General features: G+C 36.1%; 1 protein-coding gene across 3 annotated transcripts; it reads right to left on the bottom strand.

Annotated features, from left to right (window-relative positions):
* Positions 1–2,429: 2,429 nt before the first annotated feature.
* On the bottom strand, positions 2,430–24,624 carry hnf4a (hepatocyte nuclear factor 4, alpha). 3 transcript variants are annotated; one of them, XM_046869236.1, is made up of 10 exons: positions 24,276–24,624; positions 5,777–5,951; positions 5,578–5,672; positions 5,131–5,237; positions 4,877–5,032; positions 4,214–4,301; positions 3,967–4,119; positions 3,636–3,872; positions 3,402–3,524; positions 2,430–3,127 (listed from the first exon to the last, which is right to left on the bottom strand). In XM_046869236.1, the coding sequence occupies exons 1-10, from the start codon at positions 24,322–24,324 to the stop codon at positions 2,985–2,987; spliced, it is 1,326 nt and encodes a 441-aa protein (XP_046725192.1). In that variant the 5' UTR covers positions 24,325–24,624; the 3' UTR covers positions 2,430–2,984. The 3 variants fall into 3 exon arrangements, with proteins under 3 accessions (XP_046725192.1, XP_046725193.1, XP_046725190.1); XM_046869237.1 differs by lacking the exon at positions 24,276–24,624 and adding an exon at positions 17,827–18,076; XM_046869234.1 differs by lacking the exon at positions 24,276–24,624 and adding an exon at positions 7,423–7,691.
* Between the last annotated feature and the right edge of the window lie 234 nt (positions 24,625–24,858).

Genomic DNA, 24,858 nt, shown 5'->3' with positions numbered 1-24,858 from the left:
TGTTTTAAACTGTTTTGACGGACCTTTTCTTGAAAAGTCTTTGAATCCACACAAATATATTTGAGCTTGAGCAGTTTGCTACAGATGCGGTTTTCTGGCTGTGAATAGTGTGCTCTCTGACCATCCAATCAAATGATGTCAAAATAATGTTATTGTACACCTGCTAGATGGCCCCGGTGCTGCACTCAAAATCTGATTGGTTTACACTTCAGGTGCTTTTGTTTCTGAAGGCCTTACTGCAGTTATCTTTGGCCCCGGCAACATGTAATTGCTGAAATATGATTGGATAGAAACTCTAAGAAAAACATACACTACGCTACTACACACTAAAGTCAGTGACGCTGATACAGTTCTGGCCAGCAAAGACGGGCATCTTGTCAAGTCTTCTGTCTTAACACACACTTTCAGTAGAAACTGTACACAGTGCTGACTCTGAAATTTTAAATAAAGGTTTTGTTTTTTTTAACCCATAAACCTTTATAATATTAGCATTCCTCTGTTTCTCCTTCTTACCCATTCACATCTGAGAAATCAACAGTTCTATGGTAGAAATGACAGCCAATAAATTGTATGAAGAAACAGTGAATAATCGATAATGTACACAATGTAAATTTGTTTCATACTTTGATTCGGTTTGGAAGTTGTTGAACGCTGTCAGGGCCAAGGGAGATGTAGTTGATATTAGTTGCGGTGCAAATATTCTCAAACCAGCCTGCTTACACCTTAAACCTGAAGTAATAATAATGATACCCATACTCATACAAAGTTTTCTTTTTGCTTTCTTTTTTCATATTTGTGCAAAAATGCTATATTTTCTAGGTAATATTTTTGTACTGAATACGTGTGACTTCCTATTATCTTTCTTTGCATATTGTCATGCTGTGCCTCTTATATCTTTGTAATAGATGCTTACATTTGTACCAAGAGCAGCAGGACCATCTACAATGTTTTTGTTAATCATGTACTGATATGCAACGCAAAAGTCTCAAAGTCATCATATGCATTTTCTCTATAAATAAACTTTGGACATTTTTTTTATACACGTCCTGGTGTCTGATGACTTTTACTGTGACTGATATTCCCAGGCCCATATTGGAAAAAAATGAACAAGAACAAGTGGGATGAGACTCTGAGTCACAGCCAGCTCAGAGACAATCAAAACATTATATAAGTATCTTCTTCTTCGTTTGGCTTCTCCCATTAGTGGTCGCCACAGCGGATCTGAGCTTCACTTTCCCTCCTTCCTTTCTTTCTTTCTTTCTTTCTTTCTTTCTTTCTTTCTTTCTTTCTTTCTTTCTTTCTTTCTTTCTTTCAGTCAACTTGGTTTGCCTGTTTCATTATCTCACCCCTTTTCTGAATCTCTCAGTATACATTATATACCTTTATATCACTTATTTCTTTACAGTGATTGGTGTCTTCTGATTAGTCAAGAACTTTATTGCTATAATATTGCTGCTTATGATGACAGAATACCACTGATTTATTAGCCATTAAAGTGTAAGCTCATTAATGCACCACAGATAAGGCTGACGTTATCCCCTTGCATTCACTATGCAGATTTCAGGAAATAAGGCGTCTGATTCTTCCTCGGGCTACTTGGAATTTGGTTTATGACATTTATCAGTTTCTACATACACACCCTAGCACTAGAATCCTTGACCATGATCTGCCACGTAGGCCACCACTTTATCGTCCTGTTTTAAACCCTTTTTTACTGCCCTGAAAAAGATTAGGAGATTAGATGACTTCTTGTGTGTCAGTATGTTCCAAATTGGACTAAAATTGGACATGGATAAGACATTTATAGAACAAATTCTTCCTTTACAAAGCAAAACGCTCGGTTGCTTAAGGTGTCTCTGGTGACAATAATTTAGAAACGTGTGAATAAATTAACAAACACCTAATGGCAATAAATAAACAGGCTTGATGTGTTTATGTAAAAATATAACCGTGACCTTTAATATAAGTCTGCAAGGCACAAGTCAGCTTTCGTTTCAAGCTAGGAAGGTGCAGCATGGAACTTTTTCTCCAGACTGCATGTTTTGTCCTAACACACTGTTTCAGTTAAACACTTACACACTTATACACTCGTATGGCTGTCAGGTTCATTGACGAACATTAATGTAGGTAAACTGTGAAAGCCTCATGAATAAATCTCGCTTAGTGTAAAGGGGAAAAACAGAACATTTAAGCATTTTTTTTTTCTTTGAACAATCTTAAATACTAGAATAATGTGTGTGTGTGTGTGTGTGTGTGTGTGTGTGTGTGTGTGTGTGTGTGTGTGTGTGTGTGTGTGTAATCAAAAAAGCTAAAACATTTACATTTTCTATTGAGAAAAAACCCCAGCTCATTAAAAGTGAATTGTAAGCTTGTAAGGCACAAATGGTGTACCCTATACTTAAAAAAAATCATTCATATTACCTCAGTCATTAAAATACTGTACAACATACACATCTGATTTTTTTTTGCCAGATGGAAGGCGTGTTGTAACATTTATTTCATCTTCATATAATAATATGAATATAAACTTTTCTAATTCTTTTTGTTGACACATTGATATATGAATTTCTCCTAGGGGAAAATAAATATGTACACAAAAAAAAGCCTATAAGTCAGGTCGACTGAATACATTAAAAAAAAAAGCCTCTTTCACAGTACTTTCTACTGTACAAACCTGAGGTTTCTGCTTGGTCTACATGTCATTATCTATAATGGGACAAGGGTGTTCATTTGTTTCTTCTTTAAACAAAAATAAAAACTTACTTTATATTACACCACTTGTGAATGTGCTTTCCTAGAGCAAATGGTTTACCAATAGACCACTGGACATTTAATGGCTGCCTCAAAATCATAACTAGCAACAACATGCCGTACTACATTTTCCAGGAATCTCCGAAGCAAACCCATTGTCCATGACTAATTTGTTTAATGTTGTTAGATGTTGGTGAGTTTTTTGTTTGGTTGTTTTTTTATTCTGGAGATGGTCAGATGCTCTCCTGTTTAGTGATTGTGGGTTGAGGAATGGCTGTTGGCTGTTTAGGCACTGTGGCTATTACACCCTGGGCCAATTTGTAATGCTCAGAGCTGGAAGCTGATGGAGGAGATGGGATTGGAGTTTCAGGTGTGGCTGTGAACAGAGAAAATATACGATCCATTAAAGACATGCTGGAGGTTCCACAGAACAGCATTACAAACGTGCAGTAATAGCTCATACATTTCTGAAGGCATTAGAAGCATAAAAGAGAATAACAAGGGCTGTTTTGGGCCAAGTAAGCTTTTAGTGATTAGTTCACTAAAAGGATTATTACAGGAAGCCTGTTTGGCTCCACTGTACACTGGAGGGTGAAGAGGAAAAACATGCTAGGGAACCTAATAGCAATGGTATAGCATCAAGATCTTACACATCTGTCCGTTGTGAATTGGAGTAGCCATGTTGTTGGTAACAATTACATTGTTGCTGAGGTGCTCGTGGACTAGATGTGGGTGTAGAGAGGGGGGGGCATGGGGAGCTTCATTAGCAGAACCTGAAACATGAAAATGTCATGGGTCATCCATCTTGCTTTTGTGGCCACTCCAAAAAATGTACAAATACGTCTGACAGATATGCTTTTTATTTCCAGCAATCTTATTCCTACCTCCGAGAAGCATCTCCTGCAGAAGGTTGTCAATCTTGGCCATCCCGAAGAGTTTGACAAACTGGATTTGCTCAATCATTTGCCAAGTGATGCTCTGTAGTGTGGGTAAAAGAAGCAGTAGTTCGCCGAATCTTCCCCGCGAGTCATACTGCCGGTCGTTGATGTAGTCCTCTAAACTGACCTGTACCTGGTAACGCATCCGCTTGATCTTGCTTGGATCACTCAGACCTTTGGCATCTATCAGTGACAAGAGAACATGAATTTAGGATCTGGTTAGATCTAGGTTAATATGATTTCTAAATCATGTACATTCTTGGGATCTCTTAGTTACCTGGATCGAAGAATACAATGGCCTTCAAGCAGGCATATTCATTATCATCTATTTGGAGCTCCTGGAAAGAAAGGACCAGTTCATCAAGGATCCTCACTGCTACGCGACTCACTTCCAGTTCGGGGCAATTCCGAGGAATTATATAGTCATTACCTAGGGGAAGGAGAATCGCACAGAACTATTAAAAATGTGACAAAACATCCAGTACCAAAAGAAACAATTCAGTGGTTAAATGCTAAACCTTTACCTAATAGTAAAAGGTCCTTGTAAAGCATGGAACGCTTGGCAACTCCCAGCAGGAGATGTTCTCCAGCATGAGCTCGTAGCAAAGCCACCTGAAATTCAGACAAAACACAAAGATGTCTGGTTCATATAGAATACACACCTTCTTTGAACATTGTAGGTACACTTTTAATGAGAATAGTCAGAAACCTTGTGTCTGTGAAAAAAAAATCAGAGGTTCTCACAGGAGAAAGTTTGTTTGCAAGAAGATGCAGTGTCATTCATGAACAATGTCCACAAATCAGTTACCACATCCTGGTGCCTACATTGTTAATGATTCTGTAGGTCTTAAGGAGCATGTCAGTTTTCAAACCAGCTCATCACTTTCTAACCAGAGAAATCAAAACACATTAACCACTAGCACTACAGATCCCCAGCCACCCCCACCCAATCTCCTTACTCCTCCTATCTCACTTTCAGCCCTGGACCTATTAAACATTTTAGACATATTTTTGGTTAAAAAATGACAAAGACTCTTCTGAAAGAATGTTCATTACAGTGCCGGGTTATTTCTTCAGCAGTGTTGCACACATTACATTACTGTCAATTGGATCTTCATTAAAGAATCCCCACTTTGCCTTGAAGACACACCAAATGATTTGAAGGCTTTTTTTCCCTTATGTTGTACCTGATCATCCAGTGGTAGGTCACAAAAGGCTGGGATATATTTAGCCCACTCTACTAGGACCAACAGCTGCTGCTTCATAGATTCACACACATCTGTAATAGTGGCCATCTTTTTTGTCCTGATGTCACCGTTCATGATCGGACCTGGAGAGGAGATCTACAGCATAGCAAAGGTTCCTGTTAAAACTTGCATTTAATCATGGAAACAACACAAAGATTTTGATATATTGTCTCTTTTAAACCCAGTGCACAAACCTGTCTGGAGAGGACATCAGCTTGGATGAGTGCATTGATAGAGGGAAAGCTGCTGTCCTCGTAGCTGGACCTTCTGGTACTGATTCGGTCTCTTTCGTTCTGTACAGCTATGCCAAAGAAAACAAATGAGTGAGCAACTCAAGTCTTCAATGGCTATTTGGAGTGCATTAGCATTGCCTCTATTAGTTGAGGTGTAAAAAATGCTCAAGGTTGGCCTGTTTATCAGTGTGCAATTATGATGCCTCTGAACTGTTTGCTCAGCACAAGTTGGCCATAGACTTCAGTGCATTGTCGAGTGAACATTAACAAGTTGTCTGTCTCACTCTGATGTTGCAATACACTCTGCATAGAGGGTTTCTCTCAGACCCACAAGGCATGCTTGCAGTCTTGTTTTGCTATCTGAGCTTTTATTCATATGTCACGAAACACCATGAAAGTTGCACATACCTTCTTTTTTCATTCCGGCACGAAAGCATTTCTTGAGCCTACAGTATCTGCACTGGTTTCTCTTGTCTTTATCCACTATGCATTGTCTGTTGAACCTGCAAACACAAAAAGCACTAGGTTTAATAGCCTTATTTTAATGATAGAACTTAAAGACATCTGAAAAAGATTCTGGGACATGCAAAGGTAATCTATTCCCGACCTGCAGGAGTACATGTGGTTCTTGCGAACGCTGCGTCTGAAAAAACCTTTGCAGCCATCACAGCTAGAGGCTCCATAGTGTTTTCCTGTTGCCCGGTCGCCACAGATAGCACACAGAGTCCCTGTGCCCAGGTGGTTGGCAGCATTCAAGTTGGCACCCTCAGCTGGTGAGGAGTCTGAAAGACAAGACTGATTGCTTATTCGCAATATATAGATATATGTATATAGAAATGTATAGTTTGGTTACGAAAAAAAGATGTGGGCTTAATACTTTCCGTATATACACTACTAGCATTGCTTATGGTGGAGCACAATTTTACTTTATTTTATTCATAAATATTATTTATAAAATAAAAAAATATATATATATTATTTCTAAAATGTTATTTTATGCATGCTGAAATACAAGTCATTCACAATCGGTGCGTTTTAGACTGCCAGATGAGTTTCAATCTTTCAGATACCAGGTTAAGGAAAGGTTTAGAAATAAAACTGTGCTACAATTAATTAGATGCAAATGATTCTGGTGAACAGAAACTATAAAAGAGTGTTTGCACTAGTCATCCAGCAGTGATTATAGCTGAAATCTGAACCAAGCAATAAAAATATCTATCTAATAATATACTTTGAATGTACAAGAGGCCTGTTAACCTGATATGGAAGTTTTTAAAACATTTAGGATTTTTTTTTTTAAGAAAAATTTAATAAAGAAAATTTTTTTTCTAACAAACAAAAAATAATAAATGTATTTAGAACCACCCCAAATGATTAAAAAAAGGCATTCTGTAGTTTACTTTTGCATCAAATGCACAAAAGAGCACTGATTGATTGCATTAAGGTGAAACAAGGCAAACAAATTTCTCCAGCTGATCAAAGGGAACCATGCTGTGTGATAGCTCTGTTAATTGACTCCTTTTGAACAGATTCAGGATCTGAATAGGATAGAATGGGTGACCGATTTGGAAATCATATTTGTGACTATTTAAATAATAATCTCGTAAATAAAAATAAATGCAGAAATATGTACTGTTAAAAAGCTATTTAAATATACTAATTAGTGTATTCGATTAAAGTCGAGGAAAGCTGGTTATACATGACCCAAAAATTAATACATACATTAAACCAAGATGTCGGATCGGGTTAATGGAATCAGTTAGATTTCTCATAGAAGACACGCCATGGGAGACTAAACCACTAAATGGTTCAGTGACATCTTCTTCAGTCTGGGTCCATTTATCTTTGTATGTCAAACATCCCTGGAAATACTACGCTGAACAGACACCTTATCCTTAACCGACCAACTTTAGGTAAGAAGACCTGGATGGAATCACATTGGGATTTCTGGTCATGCAACCTTTGGGATGAAACGCAATACTAGCTTGCCTACAAGACAGAGCTTGTATCTTTAATCTCTCTCAAAGCTCCTTGGGTCTCAGTCTCATGTGTGCTGCCCTGCTGTCACAATCACAATCAGAGTGAAACATGCAAAATAAGCCACTGTAGGCATGCAGCACACCTTCGAGTCATCCTCAAAAGTCTATAAAAGAGTGTGAAACTCATTAAACATCATCATGCCACACTTGACCAAACATTCACTAACTGATATAAACTCAGAGGACTCAAAGTTCAGCTGGGAGGAGGACTCACCTGTGCTCATGGCGAGCACTTGCATGTTCTCAAACTCCAGTGTGGTGTAGGCCGGGTCCAGGGCCTCGCTATAGTCTGCCATCTCCATGTCTGCTAGTGCTTTGGACAAACGCATTCTCAGCTACCTGACACTGGGGGCAAAGACTTGTGCTCTTCAGTGGAGTTTGAACCCCCCTTCACTTAGATCAGACCCCGCCCCCTTAGAGAGGTAGACACCTCTGGGTGACATCGGCCATGTTCTTTAGAGCAAAGATGAAACTGACTTTGATTGACAAGTCAGACCTTCCCACACAAGGCCACGGACCGATCTGGAGTGGGGTGGCCCTTCGGTTAATCATTTTCTTGCTTTTCGAGTGCTAAATCAGAATTGTTTTTTAGATATGCACAAGTTCTCTCTCTCTCTCACTCTCTTTCTCTCTCTCTCTCTCTCTCTCTCTCTCTCTCTCTCTCTCTCTCTCTCTCTCTCTATCAATATCCATAATGGTTTAGCAATTTCATGACTGCTTGCAAGTACATTCTGTCCCTTTCATTTTGCTCTAGTTACATTTATTGGCCTATTATACCAGTCTGGTCCTGTTTTTGAATATATAACTTTTTTTTTTTCACCTTAACGTGGTCTTCAACAAATTCACAGAATCACAGTTAAAGCTGATGCATTATATTCTGATTTAGTGAACTAGAAAGGTTTAGAGTTGTATTCTAGTACATTAAACTATTACAAATGTTCTAACTATAAATATAATTTCACAAAATTCCAACTGAGAGTTTCGTGAATCCGGTCTCGTTTGCAGTGTTTGGTAAGTCTGTGTTAATTCTTACACAATAAACAACAGCAGTGACTCTTGCAAGCAGCAAATTGTGATCTTTATGTCAAAGAACTCATTGTTTGCCGAAAATCCATATGCACATGATTAGTCATTTTGGGTCCAACTGTGGAGAACAGTATGCTCAACATTATGCATTAATTAGTAGTGTTCTAATGGGGTTCATTGTTTAAGTCTAAATTACTGGACAAATGACTAGTCAATTTGTCTTTCTGTTGGGGGACATCAACTGGTGGACCATAGTCTGGATGTAAACACAGTAAATTACAAAATATTAGCTCAGAGTTGTAAAAAAAATTCTTTAAAGCCTTTAGGTTATTCATATAGTTTTATAAACATGAAACAACATGATCCTTTGTTGCATTTTATTCAATAGCAATCATTTATATGAATTATTTAGCCGAAGGTAGCACACTGAACCAGAGACCAGAGTCTCATAGATTTCTAATTTCATTTACCTTGATTCATGGTCTGATTAGTGACCTGACAACATGGTTGATGCTAATAAAAAACAACAACAACAAATAAGCAGAAAGGTAATGTATGTGTTAATTGTCTACTTCAAGTTCAAAACATATGTGTCTCACTCATCATCATGCTGTTCAAAAGAAGTAACATCAAGCAGGAATAGGAAACAAAATTGAACCACTCTTTCGAATGGTCTTATATACAACCATGATCGAACTGCTATTAACTAAGTATTACAAGTTGTAGTGGTTCAAATAATTACCTCTTGTCTAAATGGTCTTGTATTGGTTCTTATTCTTTGTCAGTTTGAATCTAAACTAACCATAGGAACATAACAAGGCCATAGAAGGATTGCTCACTTGATACAATTAGGCCACACTTTTTTTCTCTTAACCATTATATAATATGTTATCTTATGTAGATTATATTGAGCTAAAAAAGCATCACTCAAATAAACAATGATGCAATCTTGACAATTGTGTGCTAATCGTATAATAAAAATATATGATAACAAATATGATAAAAACCAGCAAATAACGTCATCTTTTTGAAATACAGTGCAAAGGATTATCATTATATTTGACATGCATTAATGCAGAGGGGGTTTTAATCCAAAGAAGAGACTATTGGTTGGGCAAACAAGCACAGCAAGTGCATAAGTGTAAGGGCATGGGCAAACACAGGGGAGGACATATTTGTAGAAGGAAAAGTGACAGTACAAAGCAATGGGTCAATGTTCCCCAGATCAGAGAGTGAACAAGGGCAGTAAATGTACCCTCATGAATCTCATCACCTTGTCCACACAAACACACACACACACACAGAAATGTCACAAAGCCCACAGTCCACTCACGTGCTAACCAAGTGAGCTTACAAAATACACAGTGAAACTGGGACCGATTTTGAGACTCCTCAATCATACTACACAAAAATTATACGTCACTGTTTGTTCAATGTCATGAGGCATATGCAAATATCCATATTGTTCTTAGGTACCTAAATTCACTAATGACTGGTTTGACGGTATAAAAGAGGAATTTTAGATTTCCTTTACAAAATTTGAGTGAAAACGATGCCGAAATAGGGCAGACTAAATAGCTGTTGTTTGGAGTAGCCTGGAAAACACCTAAACTTACTAGCAAACCTCCAATTTAGATATGGACAAGGAACACATTATGTGGTAGGTAGTGTATAGGCAGAATCATACTGTGGGTTAGGTATTTGAAAAAACAACTGCTGGCTGATATCTTGTAGTATACAATATACGATATTAGTAATAAAGTAACATTTATTACTTTAATCAGTCCATTTGACATTTCGGAATGCATATATCATGCTTTGTTCTAACCACACTGACAAGTAACCTGATGTGGAGAAATAACGCAGCAAATCAGTGACTCACACTGTGCAAATCTTATCTGGCTTACCATTACAGACTTTATCACATCTCACATCTTCCATCATTGTGTGATCCCTTCCTGATGGCCCTGAACGCCTCTATAAAACCTAATCCACAAAGTTATGGCTTTCTCTGTCACATGCAAAGTCAGTGTGTTCTAACCCAGCATGTCTCCATCAATATCATTAGCTGCTCACTTGAGGTGGGAAGTAAATATATTACATTTACAATTTTTGTTGAAATTATTATTATTATTATCCCTCACATGGAGAGCATACACTTAAAGTAACCGGAGTTAAGGATCGAACCAAAGACCCTGTGAGGAAACTTAATATATAATATAAAATATAAGATAAATATAATATTCACAATTGATATATTTGGTACCTTAAGTATTTGTATTCTGAAACTGGTGACAAGTGCTGCTCCATGTAATAACAAAAAAGAAACATTTTTATTGTTACTGCCATGTTTCCTGATTGGGGCTTTAAAAGAATAATTAAGCTACTTTTTAACTAGACACTTAACTAGATATGTCACTTTCTTATGTATCTAAAACACTACAGCAAGATACCTGCTAAAGGAACCTTTTGTAAACCTTGTGTAAAATAGATTCCTTGGACACACTCACAGAAATGTATGCAACTTTCTTTTTTAAAAGAACAATTAGTCGAACTATGTACTTCAATATTTTGTCTATTTATTAGACCCATGGATCTTTCATACCTCATTAGTATAAAAACAGGTATACTGGACATATACCTGTTTTTATACTAATGAGGTATAAAATAAACCCATTTAATTCAAATGATCAGTTAGAGAGACTAATAAACTAGGACCTCAATAATAAATCTAACTTAGTATTGAGTTGTGGCTGCTGATCTAACAAGATAAATACATTTTTATTTTTTGACAAGATACTGACTGATACCTTGATGAATATGTCATTAACCAATTAACAAGTGAATCATCTGCTCTTTCAGGAATTACTTGAGCGTTCCCCATTCTCATTCATTAAGCAGCCAAAGACCCTTGAGTGAACGTAACTGATTTAACTTTCACCTCATACTTCAGTGATCACATCAATTCCACCTGAAATCTCCAAAAGATACTGACTCCATTACTTTGCATATTCTATCTAAAATATAATGCTCCAAGACTGACCAATATAATTCTCCAAGACTGACCAATATAATGCTCCAAGACTGACCAATATAATGCTCCAAGACTGACCAATATAATGCTCCAAGACTGACCAAACCGACAAACAATAGATTTCACATATAACAACATCCAAAAACATCACAATGCATAACATAATAGATTTTCTGTTCCCATTAAATTTGATGGATGCCCACAAACAGCATGGAAGATGTACTTTAAAACTGAACACGGAGGACATCCAGAGAATCTCTCTATCCCTAATAGCTCCCTGAGTGTGATACGAGACAGCTATGTCATGTCCATGTCCTATAATCAGTCACCCATGCAGCCCGGGGCTAAAAGTCAAAGGACTGCTCCAAACTGATGTAACTCAGCTGCCTATTTCCCCCTTCGAAACTTCAAACTCCAGTTTGTGAACAAAGTCCTGTCTATCTTCACAATAGAGATCTCCGACCACTGACCAAACTCCATTTGTAACCACTGCCTATTTGTACCTTCTCTTGAATGAGTCCTTTTCATTTCCACTGAACAGGGCATGGCAGCAATGCCACGGTCTGTGTCGCCTACATGGAATTACATGCTCTTTGAATAATTGTGGATGACTTTGGGAATATATCGGTTTCTCTCTCGATACTTGGAAAGTTTTTATGATGCTTGGCTGCCTTGATAAGAATGACAAGCGAGTGGAAGAGAAAAGGATATACACATGCTCCAGCACATCAGGCCAGTTACAAAAAAGCCAGCATGGACTCATTGGGGTAGATGGCACAGGTACGTAAGACTAGTGACATAGAGAAGACTTTGTCAACAGACTGCTATCTGTAAACCACACAGCTTGTGCAAGCCCCCATGATGAACTACTGGCTGTCAAAGTGACTGACAGCCTTTACTTTACTTTGTTTAAAACCATAGGATGTGTATAAACTAATTTGATTTCAGTTCGGATCCATTTTCTCATGTGTTATGAGGCTAAAAGAAATCATGATGATATCATTCCTATCACTGTGTATGCTATGAGGGCTGATAAGCATGGGCTATGCCCCTCCTCTATATTAAAACCAGATTAGGGCCCTTCAAAGCAGTCAGAGAGTTTAAGTAGTAAAATCAATGATGGTGAAAGGGAAAAAGAGCAGACTCGGCAAGTATTCAGGTCAGAATAGGTGTCGGGGTGATATGACTTCTGCATGTAATCCTATCTGTTAGACAATTACTCTGTCTAATTAGTGACATCTGGATTTTCTGTGGACAAGTTTATACACAAGTTGTTTCTTTCAGATGCAAAATTTTTTTTTTATGCCAAAAGCTCTTTTAGTAGTATTGGAAGAAAGATGTAACTAAATATAAATTTGGGATGAACTAATAAACAAGTCACAAACATAGATACATGCACTATTTGCTTTTTTCCAAGGTAAAACGTTAACATGACAAACGGAAAACCTTTATTTTCTTGGGGTCTTATATTTAATTTACTGTACATTCAAGCTGTGGAAGCATATAAGCGGGCATATGGGACACTCACGGGACAAAGAAAGATGACATTCATTAACATGAGCAATTCATTTATAGCGATTCAATTAGTGTTCAAATTTGTTCATCTTTAGTGCATGCCTGGACACAGTCCATTCACTGTGGTTTAAATTTGACTACTAGTATATATAAATTCTAAAAATATCAGGTACTTTAAAACAGGTATTAAAAAAAACAGAACAAAACCCTTCCGGTTGGGTCACCTGTACTTAAATGTGTATATAGAAAAAGGTACAAAGACCTACAAATAAAGATCATTGAAATACACTAATTAGACTAGTCTGCTATAGAAGCTGTCTTTCTTGCCTATAAAATGTTTTTCATTGGACAGGGTAAATTGGAGCCTGGACACTAATTCAAACTGTTAAATCATAAATCCATATTAACACTATTTTTTATTTTATTATATATACAGGGAGTGCAGAATTATTAGGCAAATGAGTATTTTGACCACATCATCCTCGTTATGCATGTTGTCTTACTCCAAGCTGTATAGGCTGGAAAGCCTACTACCAATTAAGCATATTAGGTGATGTGCATCTCTGTAATGAGAAGGGGTGTGGTCTAATGACATCAACACCCTATATCAGGTGTGCATAATTATTAGGCAACTTCCTTTCCTTTGGCAAAATGGGTCAAAAGAAGGACTTGACAGGCTCAGAAAAGTCAAAAATAGTGAGATATATTGCAGAGGGATGCAGCAGTCTTAAAATAGCCAAGCTTCTGAAGCGTGATCATCGAACAATCAAGCGTTTCATTCAAAATAGTCGACAGGGTCGCAAGAAGCGTGTGGAAAAACCAAGGCGCAAAATAACTGCCCGTGAACTGAGAAAAGTCAAGCGTGCAGCTGCCAAGATGCCACTTGCCACCAGTTTGGCCATATTTCAGAGCTGCAACATCACTGAGTGCCCAAAAGCACAAGGTGTGCAATACTCAGAGACATGGCCAAGGTAAGAAAGGCAGAAAGTCGACCACCACTGAACAAGACACACAAGCTGAAACGTCAAGACTGGGCCAAGAAATATCTCAAGACTGATTTTTCTAAGGTTTTATGGACTGATGAAATGAGAGTGAGTCTTGATGGGCCAGATGGATGGGCCCGTGGCTGGATTGGTAAAGGGCAGAGAGCTCCAGTCCGACTCAGACGCCAGCAAGGTGGAGGTGGAGTACTGGTTTGGGCTGGTATCATCAAAGATGAGCTTGTGGGGCCTTTTCGGGTTGAGGATGGAGTCAAGCTGAACTCCCAGTCCTACTGCCAGTTTCTGGAAGACACCTTCTTCAAGCAGTGGTACAGGAAGAAGTCTGCATCCTTCAAGAAAAACATGATTTTCATGCAGGACAATGCTCCATCACACACGCCCAAGTACTCCACAGCGTGGCTGGCAAGAAAGGGTATAAAAGAAGAAAATCTAATGATATGGCCTCCTTGTTCACCTGATCTGAACCCCATTGAGAACCTGTGGTCCATCATCAAATGTGCGATTTACAAGGAGGAAAACAGTACACCTCTGAACAGTGTCTGGGAGGTTGTGGTTGCTGCTGCACGCAATGTTGATGGTGAACAGATCAAAACACTGACAGAATCCATGGATGGCAGGCTTTTGAGTGTCCTTGCAAAGAAAGGTGGCTATATTGGTCACTGATTTGTTTTTGTTTGGTTTTGAATGTCAGAAATGTATATTTGTGAATGTTGAGATGTTATATTGGTTTCACTGGTAAAATAAATAATTGAAATGGGTATGAATTTGTTTTTGTTGTTGCCTAATAATTATGCACAGTAATAGTCACCTGCACACACAGATATCCCCTAAAATAGCTAAAACTAAAACTACTTCCAAAAATATTCAGCTTTGATATTAATGAGTTTTTGTGTTCATTGAGAACATGGTTGTTGTTCAAATTAAATCCTCAAATAAAATTAATCCTCAAAATACAACTTGCCTAATAATTCTGCACTCCTGTATATATATATATATATATATATATATATATATATATATATATATATATATATATATATATATATATATATATAATAAAAATTCCTTAGACTTTCATAGTGTTAATGTTCATTTATTGGTCATTGGAGACATTTGACATGCAAAATAAAACTCCTTTGATTATCTCTGCCCAGGTTTCTTAATAAAATATAAATATAATGTGTGAAAAAATAATATCAGGCACAGACATAATATGGTCCCTGCCTAGCCATAACATCAGGTATCGTCAGTGACCTTTCAATTCAAAGTATGACCTTTTAATACCAGTACAAATACCAGCTTTTTACTAGTTTGGTGAAGCGAGTGAAATTGGTTTATATCATATAACGCATATAATGAAGAATTTTATCATTGGTGATATTTCTAGCATGAGAAATTATATATATATATATATATATATATATATATATATATATATATATATATATATATATATATATATATATATATATTTTTTTTTTTTTTTTTTTTTCAAGAAAGAAACATACTCTTCCATAACAATTAACAGTTATCTATGAAACTCCGAAAGCCCCTACACATATTATTTGGGGTCTGGATAATCATAAACCTCTAGGACCTAATACAGCACCGTAAAGTATTTCTGTTTAAACCTCATCATTGTAGGGTAATAAAGAGATTTGCAGGTGTTGGGGGAAGGAAGGTGAAAATCTCAGGATTGTCCTTCCCCATAATGTCTCTGGAATTTAACAGAGATTTGTTTTTTATTTTAATATCAGTCAGATCTATCGAATGTTAAGCTCCTTTAAAAAATGCTGAACACAAGTTGTTAACTATTTTGGTAATATGATTTGTCCCTAAACCTGAACCGTTTTAGTGGCATTCAAAATACAAATAAAAGCCATCCACTCTATGTTTTTTTTTTTTCTCATAAAACTATAAAAACCCAAGAAGCTACCTGAACATCAAATAAGTAAACAATTGCATCAATACACATTTAACGCAATGCTCTTCGTAAATCAATCATGGCCTCAGATAAGGTTCTTTCAATTATTAACCATTGTTTTGCTGAGAATTGAGTTGGCTAAATCCAATTTGCTGGCTCAGGGATACTGAGTGGAGGACACATCACTTTTTTTTTCAAGTCATCAATGAAACAATAATCTTTTCATCAGAACCTTTCAATAACCAACCTTTGAAAATAAGTTTGTATGTTTGTACACTGTGGTTGCTGTTGACAATTTGAATGATTGAGTCATTAAAATGCATGATACATACATTTTATACATAAGTCTGATTCTGCTTATTCAAGTTAATTATTATTAACTTCATCAATTATGCTGAGCATTTTTGACAGTAGATATCTAATACAGCTGCTGGGTACTTCAAACAACATGTTGCGAAAGATCTACACCAACAAGTCCTGTGTCATGCTCTCCAATCACATTATGCAATGATATTTACAACAACAACAAAAAATTTGCTTGACCTTTTTTACTGAATTTTTGCTCATATGTTTGCTTAATATGTTAAATGCACATTATTTACTATAGTACTTAGAATGAACAAACCCCAAACAGTAGTATTAATGGAATAATGTTAATAAACATCTGCATTAATTAATATTGCAATAGTTAATAAATAAATAATTGTAGTTATACCTAAAGACCCCCCACAAACAGGTCAAAATATGGGTTGTTATGAAATAGGAAATATTTTATTTTAACTTATGTTTACATTTATTTTCTAGCTTATTGGGTCAATCAAAAAAGAATAATGATAAACTAAAGAAAAAAAACTTAAAATGGACAATAAATGATCATTTAATTATTATTAAATTAATATAAATCAAGCATATATTGATTCAGCATATTTGTTACATTCTTGTCTTGCTCTCAGAGAAATAAAGGCTTAAACACCCCCCAATTTAAGTAAGATTAGATTTAGAATTAAATTACTTATATTTTTTTATCATTATACTGTATATATTCCTTTTTTTGTAATCTATAACAGGAAATATTAGCCAAATTGAACTTCTATACTCAAGATAGCTAATATGCAATGCTTTGTGAACATATTATGTGCAGTTACTAATACAGCATTGAATATGTAGTGTACCTCGAAAAAAATTCAGCAGGCCATATAAAGTAATGTTTTCAACTAAAAGGAGATGCATTCAGAATGGAAAGGAATTGTTAGAGATCATTAGAGACTTTATGTTGTGTGCAGTCGGAGTCAAGCAGCTCCACCGTGTGGTCTTCATGTATGCGTGTGTGTCGTTACAGGAAAAAACTCAATGAGCACTACCTTGACATTAAAAAATGTCAGCAGTAAATTTGTAAGAACTGAGTAATTCAAACAAAGTTTGATATCTAGAACCCTTTGTCTTGTTTGGTTAGTCCTTCAGGATAAACCCTGGTTGATTATATTCTTATTAAACAATGGGAACTGATTGATTAAAAGACTAATCCAACAATACTCCAGAATATACTCCATACAGCACAAAGACAGATAATAACGACAGAATCTAGATATCCCAAAAACCCTTAATAACAAAATATTCATGCGTTAAAGCTTACACAAAGTCATAAATAGTTAAAGTAACACCTCAGCAATAACACTGGCCAATAAAAGATTGTAAATTCCTTTGGACCAATATGGAAATAGTATGTAAAAGCTGCATTATTATTACCATTATTACAACAACACTACTAGACAACAGAACTCTATAATAGATGGTTTCACTTTTTATATAGATGACAAAAATATTCCTTAAGATATTGAGAACATAGTGATTTTTATAATAAATGGTAAAATGGTAAATGGTTATCCAAGGCGCCCCTGCATATTTATATTTTAAAAATAGAAAGTGTATGAAATATTCATTATTTTGGAATACATTCACACATTTGAACACCTTTTCGCATTAATCCAGCACCACACACTTTTCCTTAAACTTATATGGCAATGAAATGTCTTAGAAAGAAATCTAGAAATACAACAGCCTGTAAACCCACATTTCTGGCATCCCTCATTATGCGGTGAGTTTCAGCAGGGTCAGTACCTGGATTCATCGAAATGCCATGTTCTCCATACATCCTGGGCTCTAAATCAGCAGATGCGGGCCCAGCGACTTCAGGCTCCTCAGCCTTCCCAATGGAACAGATTGGCCATTCAGGCCTTGCTGTTTTGTGTTTGTGTGCAGCTGAATGTGTTTGAGAGACGCTGCCTCCCTGCAGCACAAGCACACTGAACGCCAGCGATACTAATCCCTTAATGCCTGTCACATTGAGATTTCATACAAGTCTTGGGTTCACAGCTAATACTATCAATTGTGTGGAGGTTATAATGCTACTTTACACATCTCCACTTCCAGTTCAAATGCCAGTATATACCATCAGTCTACAAGCATTTCTTTATGTCGATTTACTCATTTAACATTTTAAAATAAACATATTTTAAAAGTTGTTCAGCAAAGAAAAAGCATAAGCATTCTTAAGCAATGGAAGGAGTCTCCAGTGTCAGAGCTTTTTTGATGATCAGTAAGTTTTCTGCCATTAGAAAGGCAGAAAAAATGGAAAAAGGCACCCAGGAATAAAGAAGAGAGTGATTTCTAGCAGTTAAAATATATATGGCAATGACTAGTTCCTCTTGTGAATGTCCCACATTATTAAATATTGAACTTTCTTTCGGCTTCTCCCATTAGGGGTCGTCACAGCGGACCATCTGCATGTTTGATTTGGCACATGTTTTTACGCTGGATGTCCTTCCTAACACAACCCTCCCCATTTATCTGGGCTTGGGACCAGCACTAAGGCTTGTGCAAACCTAATGGCTGGGGTTGGTTCCCTGACCGGGGATCACATTATTAAATATTAATATAGAAAATTATGACATCAACCTCAACATCGACTGATCAATCTATCTATCTATCTATCTATCTATCTATCTATCTATCTATCTATCTATCTATCTATCTATCTATCTATGATTCAATTAATTAATATTAATAAGATTTTTTCATACATGCCATAGGATTATTATCTTATTATCTTATTATTATTATTAGTCTTAAAGCAGACTTTCATATATTTTGCAGTGAAATTAATCAGGTAAGAGCATACAGTATTAATAGGCAGTAATGTATAATGAGTCCTGGAAAGTTAATGTGTTAAGAAAGTGTTTTAAGGAATACCCATTATAGGTGACACCTTCTTACACACATCATGCCCTATAATGAATCACAAAAAAAAAAGCAGATTAAAGTTTCTACCTTAAAAGCAGCAATAAATTATTCATTAATAAAAACGAGACTGCTTACTTGTCATCAGTTAATCAAATAGAGACAGTTAAAAAGTAGTAAACAATGCAAGTTTCATCTGCCTTATCAACTAGCATGCATTTAGCATTAATTAGCAGACTAGCAAAGATTGATATTTCCTTATAGACATTATATCTACACATTACATATACACAAATTAAACAGCATTGCTTTCACATACATGTCTGTATTGTAACATTATCATTTATATATTAAACGTTTGTAACAGACAGGGTCTCGGTTTTGTAGAACAGCTAATATGCTATGTCCTTTTCTTATGACTATAATGAACATTGTTTTACATTGTTATGATGGTTATTTTTACATCAGCATCAATGCTCTATGCTAGAACTGATAATTCTGTTGTCTCTATTAAAAATTATGAATACCCTCAAACTTAAACCCAAAACAGTTAATGGATTTTACAGTTAATAGACTTACACAGTGCTTTTTAAGTGACACTTTCACTTTTGTATGTGTACTTCAGTTTCAGGTTGCATGCTTAGCACAAAAAAACCCTCTAAACTGTACTTTTCATTGTCACTGGTGTCTTTTGTACCATTTTGCACCTTAAATAACCAAGAGATGAAGATTTTAATGTTCTCGACTACAAACACTGAAAATTAGCAAGAATTAAACAAATAAATAATGCAAGAATGGGATACATTTTCTCTTTGATTTTGTAATATTTAATAAACTTGTAGGCAGCTTTATTATTATTTTATTTTTATTTTCTTTACAAAAAAAGAGCGAGCCAGTGTCGTTCCATTTACTGTTGATGAGCTTAATAGTTGATGACGAGTTTTCTAATCTTGTATTTTCTAATCTTAGATATCTGATGAATTTTACTTCAAACATTTAAAAATAGCTAAATTAGCGAATTATGTTTCTTGCTTTTCCCTCAAACACTTCACATAAGTTCTCAGGAGTGCATTTGTTTCATTTTTGCTTATTAACTGACTGATGCTTTGTTGTTAAAAAGAATAAAAGCTTTATAGAATTAGATTTTAGACTATATGGATTCTTTAGCAAAAAAAAGTAACAAAAAATAAAAAGTACAATTTAGTACTCTGACTGAGACTGTACCTGTAACATAACCTTTTGACAGTTTCTGTTAGACCTGCTCAATAGGTTTTGCTACAGGAACTGCTATGAAAATTCAATTCAATTCATTTTTATTTGTATAGAGCTTTTAACAATGAACATTGTCTCAAAGCAGCTTTACACAGATAATGTGGTGATAAAAATTGAATATGTTCTTTATAAGTGTAAGCCAAGCAAGCCGGTGGTGACTGTGGCAAGGAAAAACTGCCCGAGATGGCATAAGGAAGAAACCTTGAGAGAAACCAGACAGAAATTACAGATTTATAACTTAAAATTACCTTTAAAAACATTTCCTAATCCTAGAAGCAAGGCATTGCATGGGATCAACATTGCCCAGGCTTGAAATCTGGCATTTTGGTTACTTCGTCTCCAGGCCTCATGACTACAGGCGTCCCATGAAGAATCGAGTGCTGGACCTTCTCTCAGAGTAATATGGCTTTTTCAGTGTAAACAGAACTCCTCGCTGCAGACCTGTTCAATTGCTTGTGTTTTGTTTACTTTTAACCAGGCATCCTGCTCACTTCTCAGGGTAGTTATTTGCCCAGGTTGTAACGGCTAGACAGTTCATAGCTTCAAAATTGAAAACTGGTCCTTGTTTTTTGTAGTTAACGTGTTGTAAAAGAAATAACTGTGTTAGGTGCTGTTTTGTGTTTTTTATGGTGTTACTAACCATAAAAAAGCAAATGACACAATTGTATTATTAAATTAATTATTTATTCATTTCAATTGAGTCAAGTACATTTTCATTGGTGTTTTTTAGGAAAAATACCAAATATATCAAAACCATGTTAATTCTTTTACATAAAAAATTATACCGTATTTTTTAGACTATAAGCCTCTACTTTTTTCCCACGTTTTGAACCCAGCGGCTTAAACAACGAAGCGGCTTATTTATGAATTTTTTTTTTCCTGTTTTCACAAACTTCAAGCCAAAAAACTGAACCCCATAACATTAGACCAATGAAATTTCCGAACGGAAACAAAAAAACGCACCAAACCTGTGTTCTGAGCTGCACGGCATTGGGAGAAAAAACGTTTTTTTTAAATGCACGGCGATGCCAAAAGATAAACTCCCAAGAGAAATAGTCGTGAAAGGAAGGAGGAAGACAGTGAACAATGACTTTCTTGGTAGGCTACTGTTTAGATACAAGCTGTTGTAGCGTGTTGAGTCTGGGTGAAGGGAGAGCTCGCTAACTCCAGTTGCAACAGAAATCATATAAGCACAGACAGGTTTCCAAAACTCGTGCTTTTTTATTTTTCTTGGCAACAGCGTTACGGGTTAGTCAAAGAAACTTATAAGGACATAATCCTCATCTTAAACACATGCAGTAATACCGGAAAATGCAGTGGCATGCTATTCCCAAAATACCGCTATGCTCCTAAAGGAAGCGCAACATATTTCACCCGTTACACCGTGTGTAACGTGTCTTTCGTTAAAGCCTGTGTAAAGTTCATTAGTGTAGACTAATGAACTAATGCGGCTTATAGACAGGTGCGGCTTATTTATGTTCAAAATAAAAATCTTTGTAAAATTCAGTGGCTTATATATGGGTGCGCTTTATAGTCCGGAAATTACGGTAATTATAAATATTTATTATTTGAAAAAAGGTTTTCTCAAATTATTATCTTATTTTCACATGACTTTTTTTACCTGGTTAAATTAGTTTGTGATTTTGACATGGTAATTTGTGCGTGATTTAATGTGATTTGTTTTTAACAATTTATATTTACATGTGATTTTTACACAATGAATTTATTTCCAGATGTCATTTTTTTTTACATAATTATTTTATTTTCGCTGTATTTTAAAACATTTATTTGTTTGATGAATTAATTGATTTAACATATTTTCTATTTAATTTAATGTGCTCCTCTGTACGTTGTAGGGCATATTTGTATTCCTTCTTGGTGACCATAAAAGAGTGACAATTTTATTACATTGTTTATTGGATATAGGTGTCAGAAAGGAACATCAACAGCCAATGTAATCCCAATCTTTTTTAATGTTTTGGCACGTAAAAAGTTTTAGGTTTTGTCCAGCAAATGAATTTTTCCAGTTGTTACTTTATGTCATTGAACTGACCCTCATATACAATCAGACCCCGACTCATATTATGGTGAGTAAATAATTCTGTAATCTTATTTACTTCTTATGTATATATTCTTTTTCATTTACTTTATTTGTACTATGTAAAAAAATTAAATGTGTTTACAGTGCCTCTTTATGTCTGCGATGGAACGCATCATAGAGTACACTATTTTCGACTTACGACTTGATGGACTTACAACTGGTGTTTCGGTCCCAGTCTACCTCGTAAGTTGGGGTCTACCTGTACTTTTTTTTTTTTACATGAGACCACATAACATGGTTATTTATTATATATTTTTCACATAAAATCTAATGTTCAGCAATAAATCATCATATATAAAAATTCTATTGTTATTCTAAAAGTTTCATACCAGGAACTGGCACTAACACTAAGCTGAAGCATTCTTTGATTGTGAAACCATCAGTACAGTACAATGCAATTGTTTCTTAGTTACCAAAAGAGGCTTAAAGGGCATTTAGCCAAAATGTAAATGTTACAATTATTTATTAAGCAGACTTTTTTGTATGAAAGGGCTTACAAGTGAAGCAGAAAGGCTTCAAAGCCTTTAAAGGCTTCACTCAATGGCCTCAAAAGCAGCTCCTGGATTTTAAAACCCAGTATCCTTCCTGATAACGTGACATGTACTTGAATAAGCATGAAAACAAATGTATTATGCATTCTACATGCTCATTGTAATCTCAGTTTCCTGTTCTTGGCTGACAGACATGGACCCGAATTTGTTTTTTTGCTCACCACATTTGTCAAGATCAATTATATGAGTTACTGTAGTGTTTGCCTCTGGCCTCTCTCTCTCAGCTTGGCATTTCCACCTGGGAAAAGTGTCACTTTTCGCACCATTCAAGATCAACTAAAATCATTAATTTTTCCCCTTCCTCATGTTTGACATGACAATGAAGATCAACCGAGGTTCTTGATGTTTCTGATTTTGACAGTAACATTGCGCTCCTGCTATACCATTGCATTAATAACTGAGTGAACGAGCAGGTGAATAGGTACTCCTAATAAACTGGATGGTGAATATATTGTGTCAAATGACACAAATTAGATAATGTGTTAAGAAGGAAGCATATAACAAAAATATTTGAAATATTTATGTGTCTCAGTGTTTAAATGGCTCTTATCTACTTTTACTAATTAATTTTAAGCGTCTGATGTTGGTTATGGTGGTGTATCCTGAAGCATACAGGACAAATGGAATAGCAAGATGTCAAAGTTTTGTCCTGACTCACTAATGACAGCATATGGTGATGTGATCTGGCACGGTTGCAACAGATACAGATATGGCAGCTATGACAACAGAATGGGAAGACCAATGAGTATGCAAACTTTTGCACCCAAATTCCACTCAAGCTTGTAATACAAGTACATTTGTCATTATCTTGGATATTCAAAGGCAGGATTTGAGTCACAACACTGTTTTCTTAAAGGTGAGATGTAATAATCCATGTTAGTTCAAAGCAAAATGTTTTAACCGACATAATGAACACTCGTGGCCGTTAGGTTCAAGTGCCATGACTTGTACGAAATACATTTTTCTTAGAGTAAAATTTGTTCATTGTGTTTGCTTAAATATAAAACGTCATTTCGCACGTATTATTCGCCGATCTGGCATATTGACTTTGCACAAATATCTTCCACCCAGCGCTTTGTTAAAATGTTACAGTTCCTTACACAAAAGAGGAAGTTCTCCCAGCATCATTTACCTGTAGCTACATGTAGGCCCTGTTTACCAGCCGTCATGGCTCTGCCACACCTCCCAAACACAACAAGACTCTACGAAAAAACTCTCACGACGCCAATGGCGGCTTTCACACCGACTCAGACAAGTCCCGCTTAACTACGTTTGTCTCCCTGAAGTCGGCAGAGAAACATCTGGACTCGTTCACAAATCCGCCAGATTCTCCCCCCCCAAGCTGGCTTTAGAAAGGACAACAGAGGACAGAGTGAGAGAAAGTGAGAGAAAGTGTCTCTACTTACCATACGGAAGCTCCATATTAGTGTTGGCCTGAGTGTTAACATTGACCATGCCGTTCCTCGGGTTCTTCACCTGTCCTCGGTGTTGTTAGTCTTCCTTATTTGAGTAAGAACAAAAGTGTAAGATGTGAATGGAAGAGTTTGGTGCAGCGTACTGCTTTTCTTTCTTTCTTTCTTTCTTTTTTTAGAGGAAGGTGCTGTTGGCTCTCTGTAAGGCCGGTACTCCTGTTATCTTATTGATTCTCCTAATCTGGGCAAATGTGGGTGGGGAGGTTAAACAGTAACCAAGCTCATATAGAGGAGCGATCTATATGACAGATGTAGCCATAGCAACAGGATGATAGAAACTCAAATAGACAATGTGTGTAGATTTCTGTCCATTATTCTCTCAATGTGCATAATTTTTCTTGAAATGTGCAAAATTGCATAACTATTGATCAAGAGAAAGAATGCCTTGGCACGATATTATTGTGCATAGAGATATACCTTGTGTATAGTGTGTTACTGTGTATGGACATTTAGAAAACATCTCTGGTAATTTTGAGCAGGTGTTCTCAAATTTTTGTAGTCTGGGACCTCTGTAACT

The sequence above is a fragment of the Silurus meridionalis genome, chromosome 16, assembly GCF_014805685.1.
Source record: "Silurus meridionalis isolate SWU-2019-XX chromosome 16, ASM1480568v1, whole genome shotgun sequence".
NCBI lineage: Eukaryota > Metazoa > Chordata > Actinopteri > Siluriformes > Siluridae > Silurus > Silurus meridionalis.
This window is presented reverse-complemented; position numbering and strand designations above follow the sequence as displayed.

Coding starts and splice junctions, on each gene's coding strand:
- hnf4a (XM_046869234.1), bottom strand. CDS start 7,537: ATGCGTTTGTCCAAAGCACTAGCAGACATGGAGATGGCAGACTATAGC. Junction 5,238..5,577: donor TGCCGGAATGAAAAAAGAAG/GTATGTGCAACT, acceptor TCTTTGGCATAG/CTGTACAGAACGAAAGAGAC. Junction 3,873..3,966: donor CATTGTATTCTTCGATCCAG/GTAACTAAGAGA, acceptor TGTCACTGATAG/ATGCCAAAGGTCTGAGTGAT.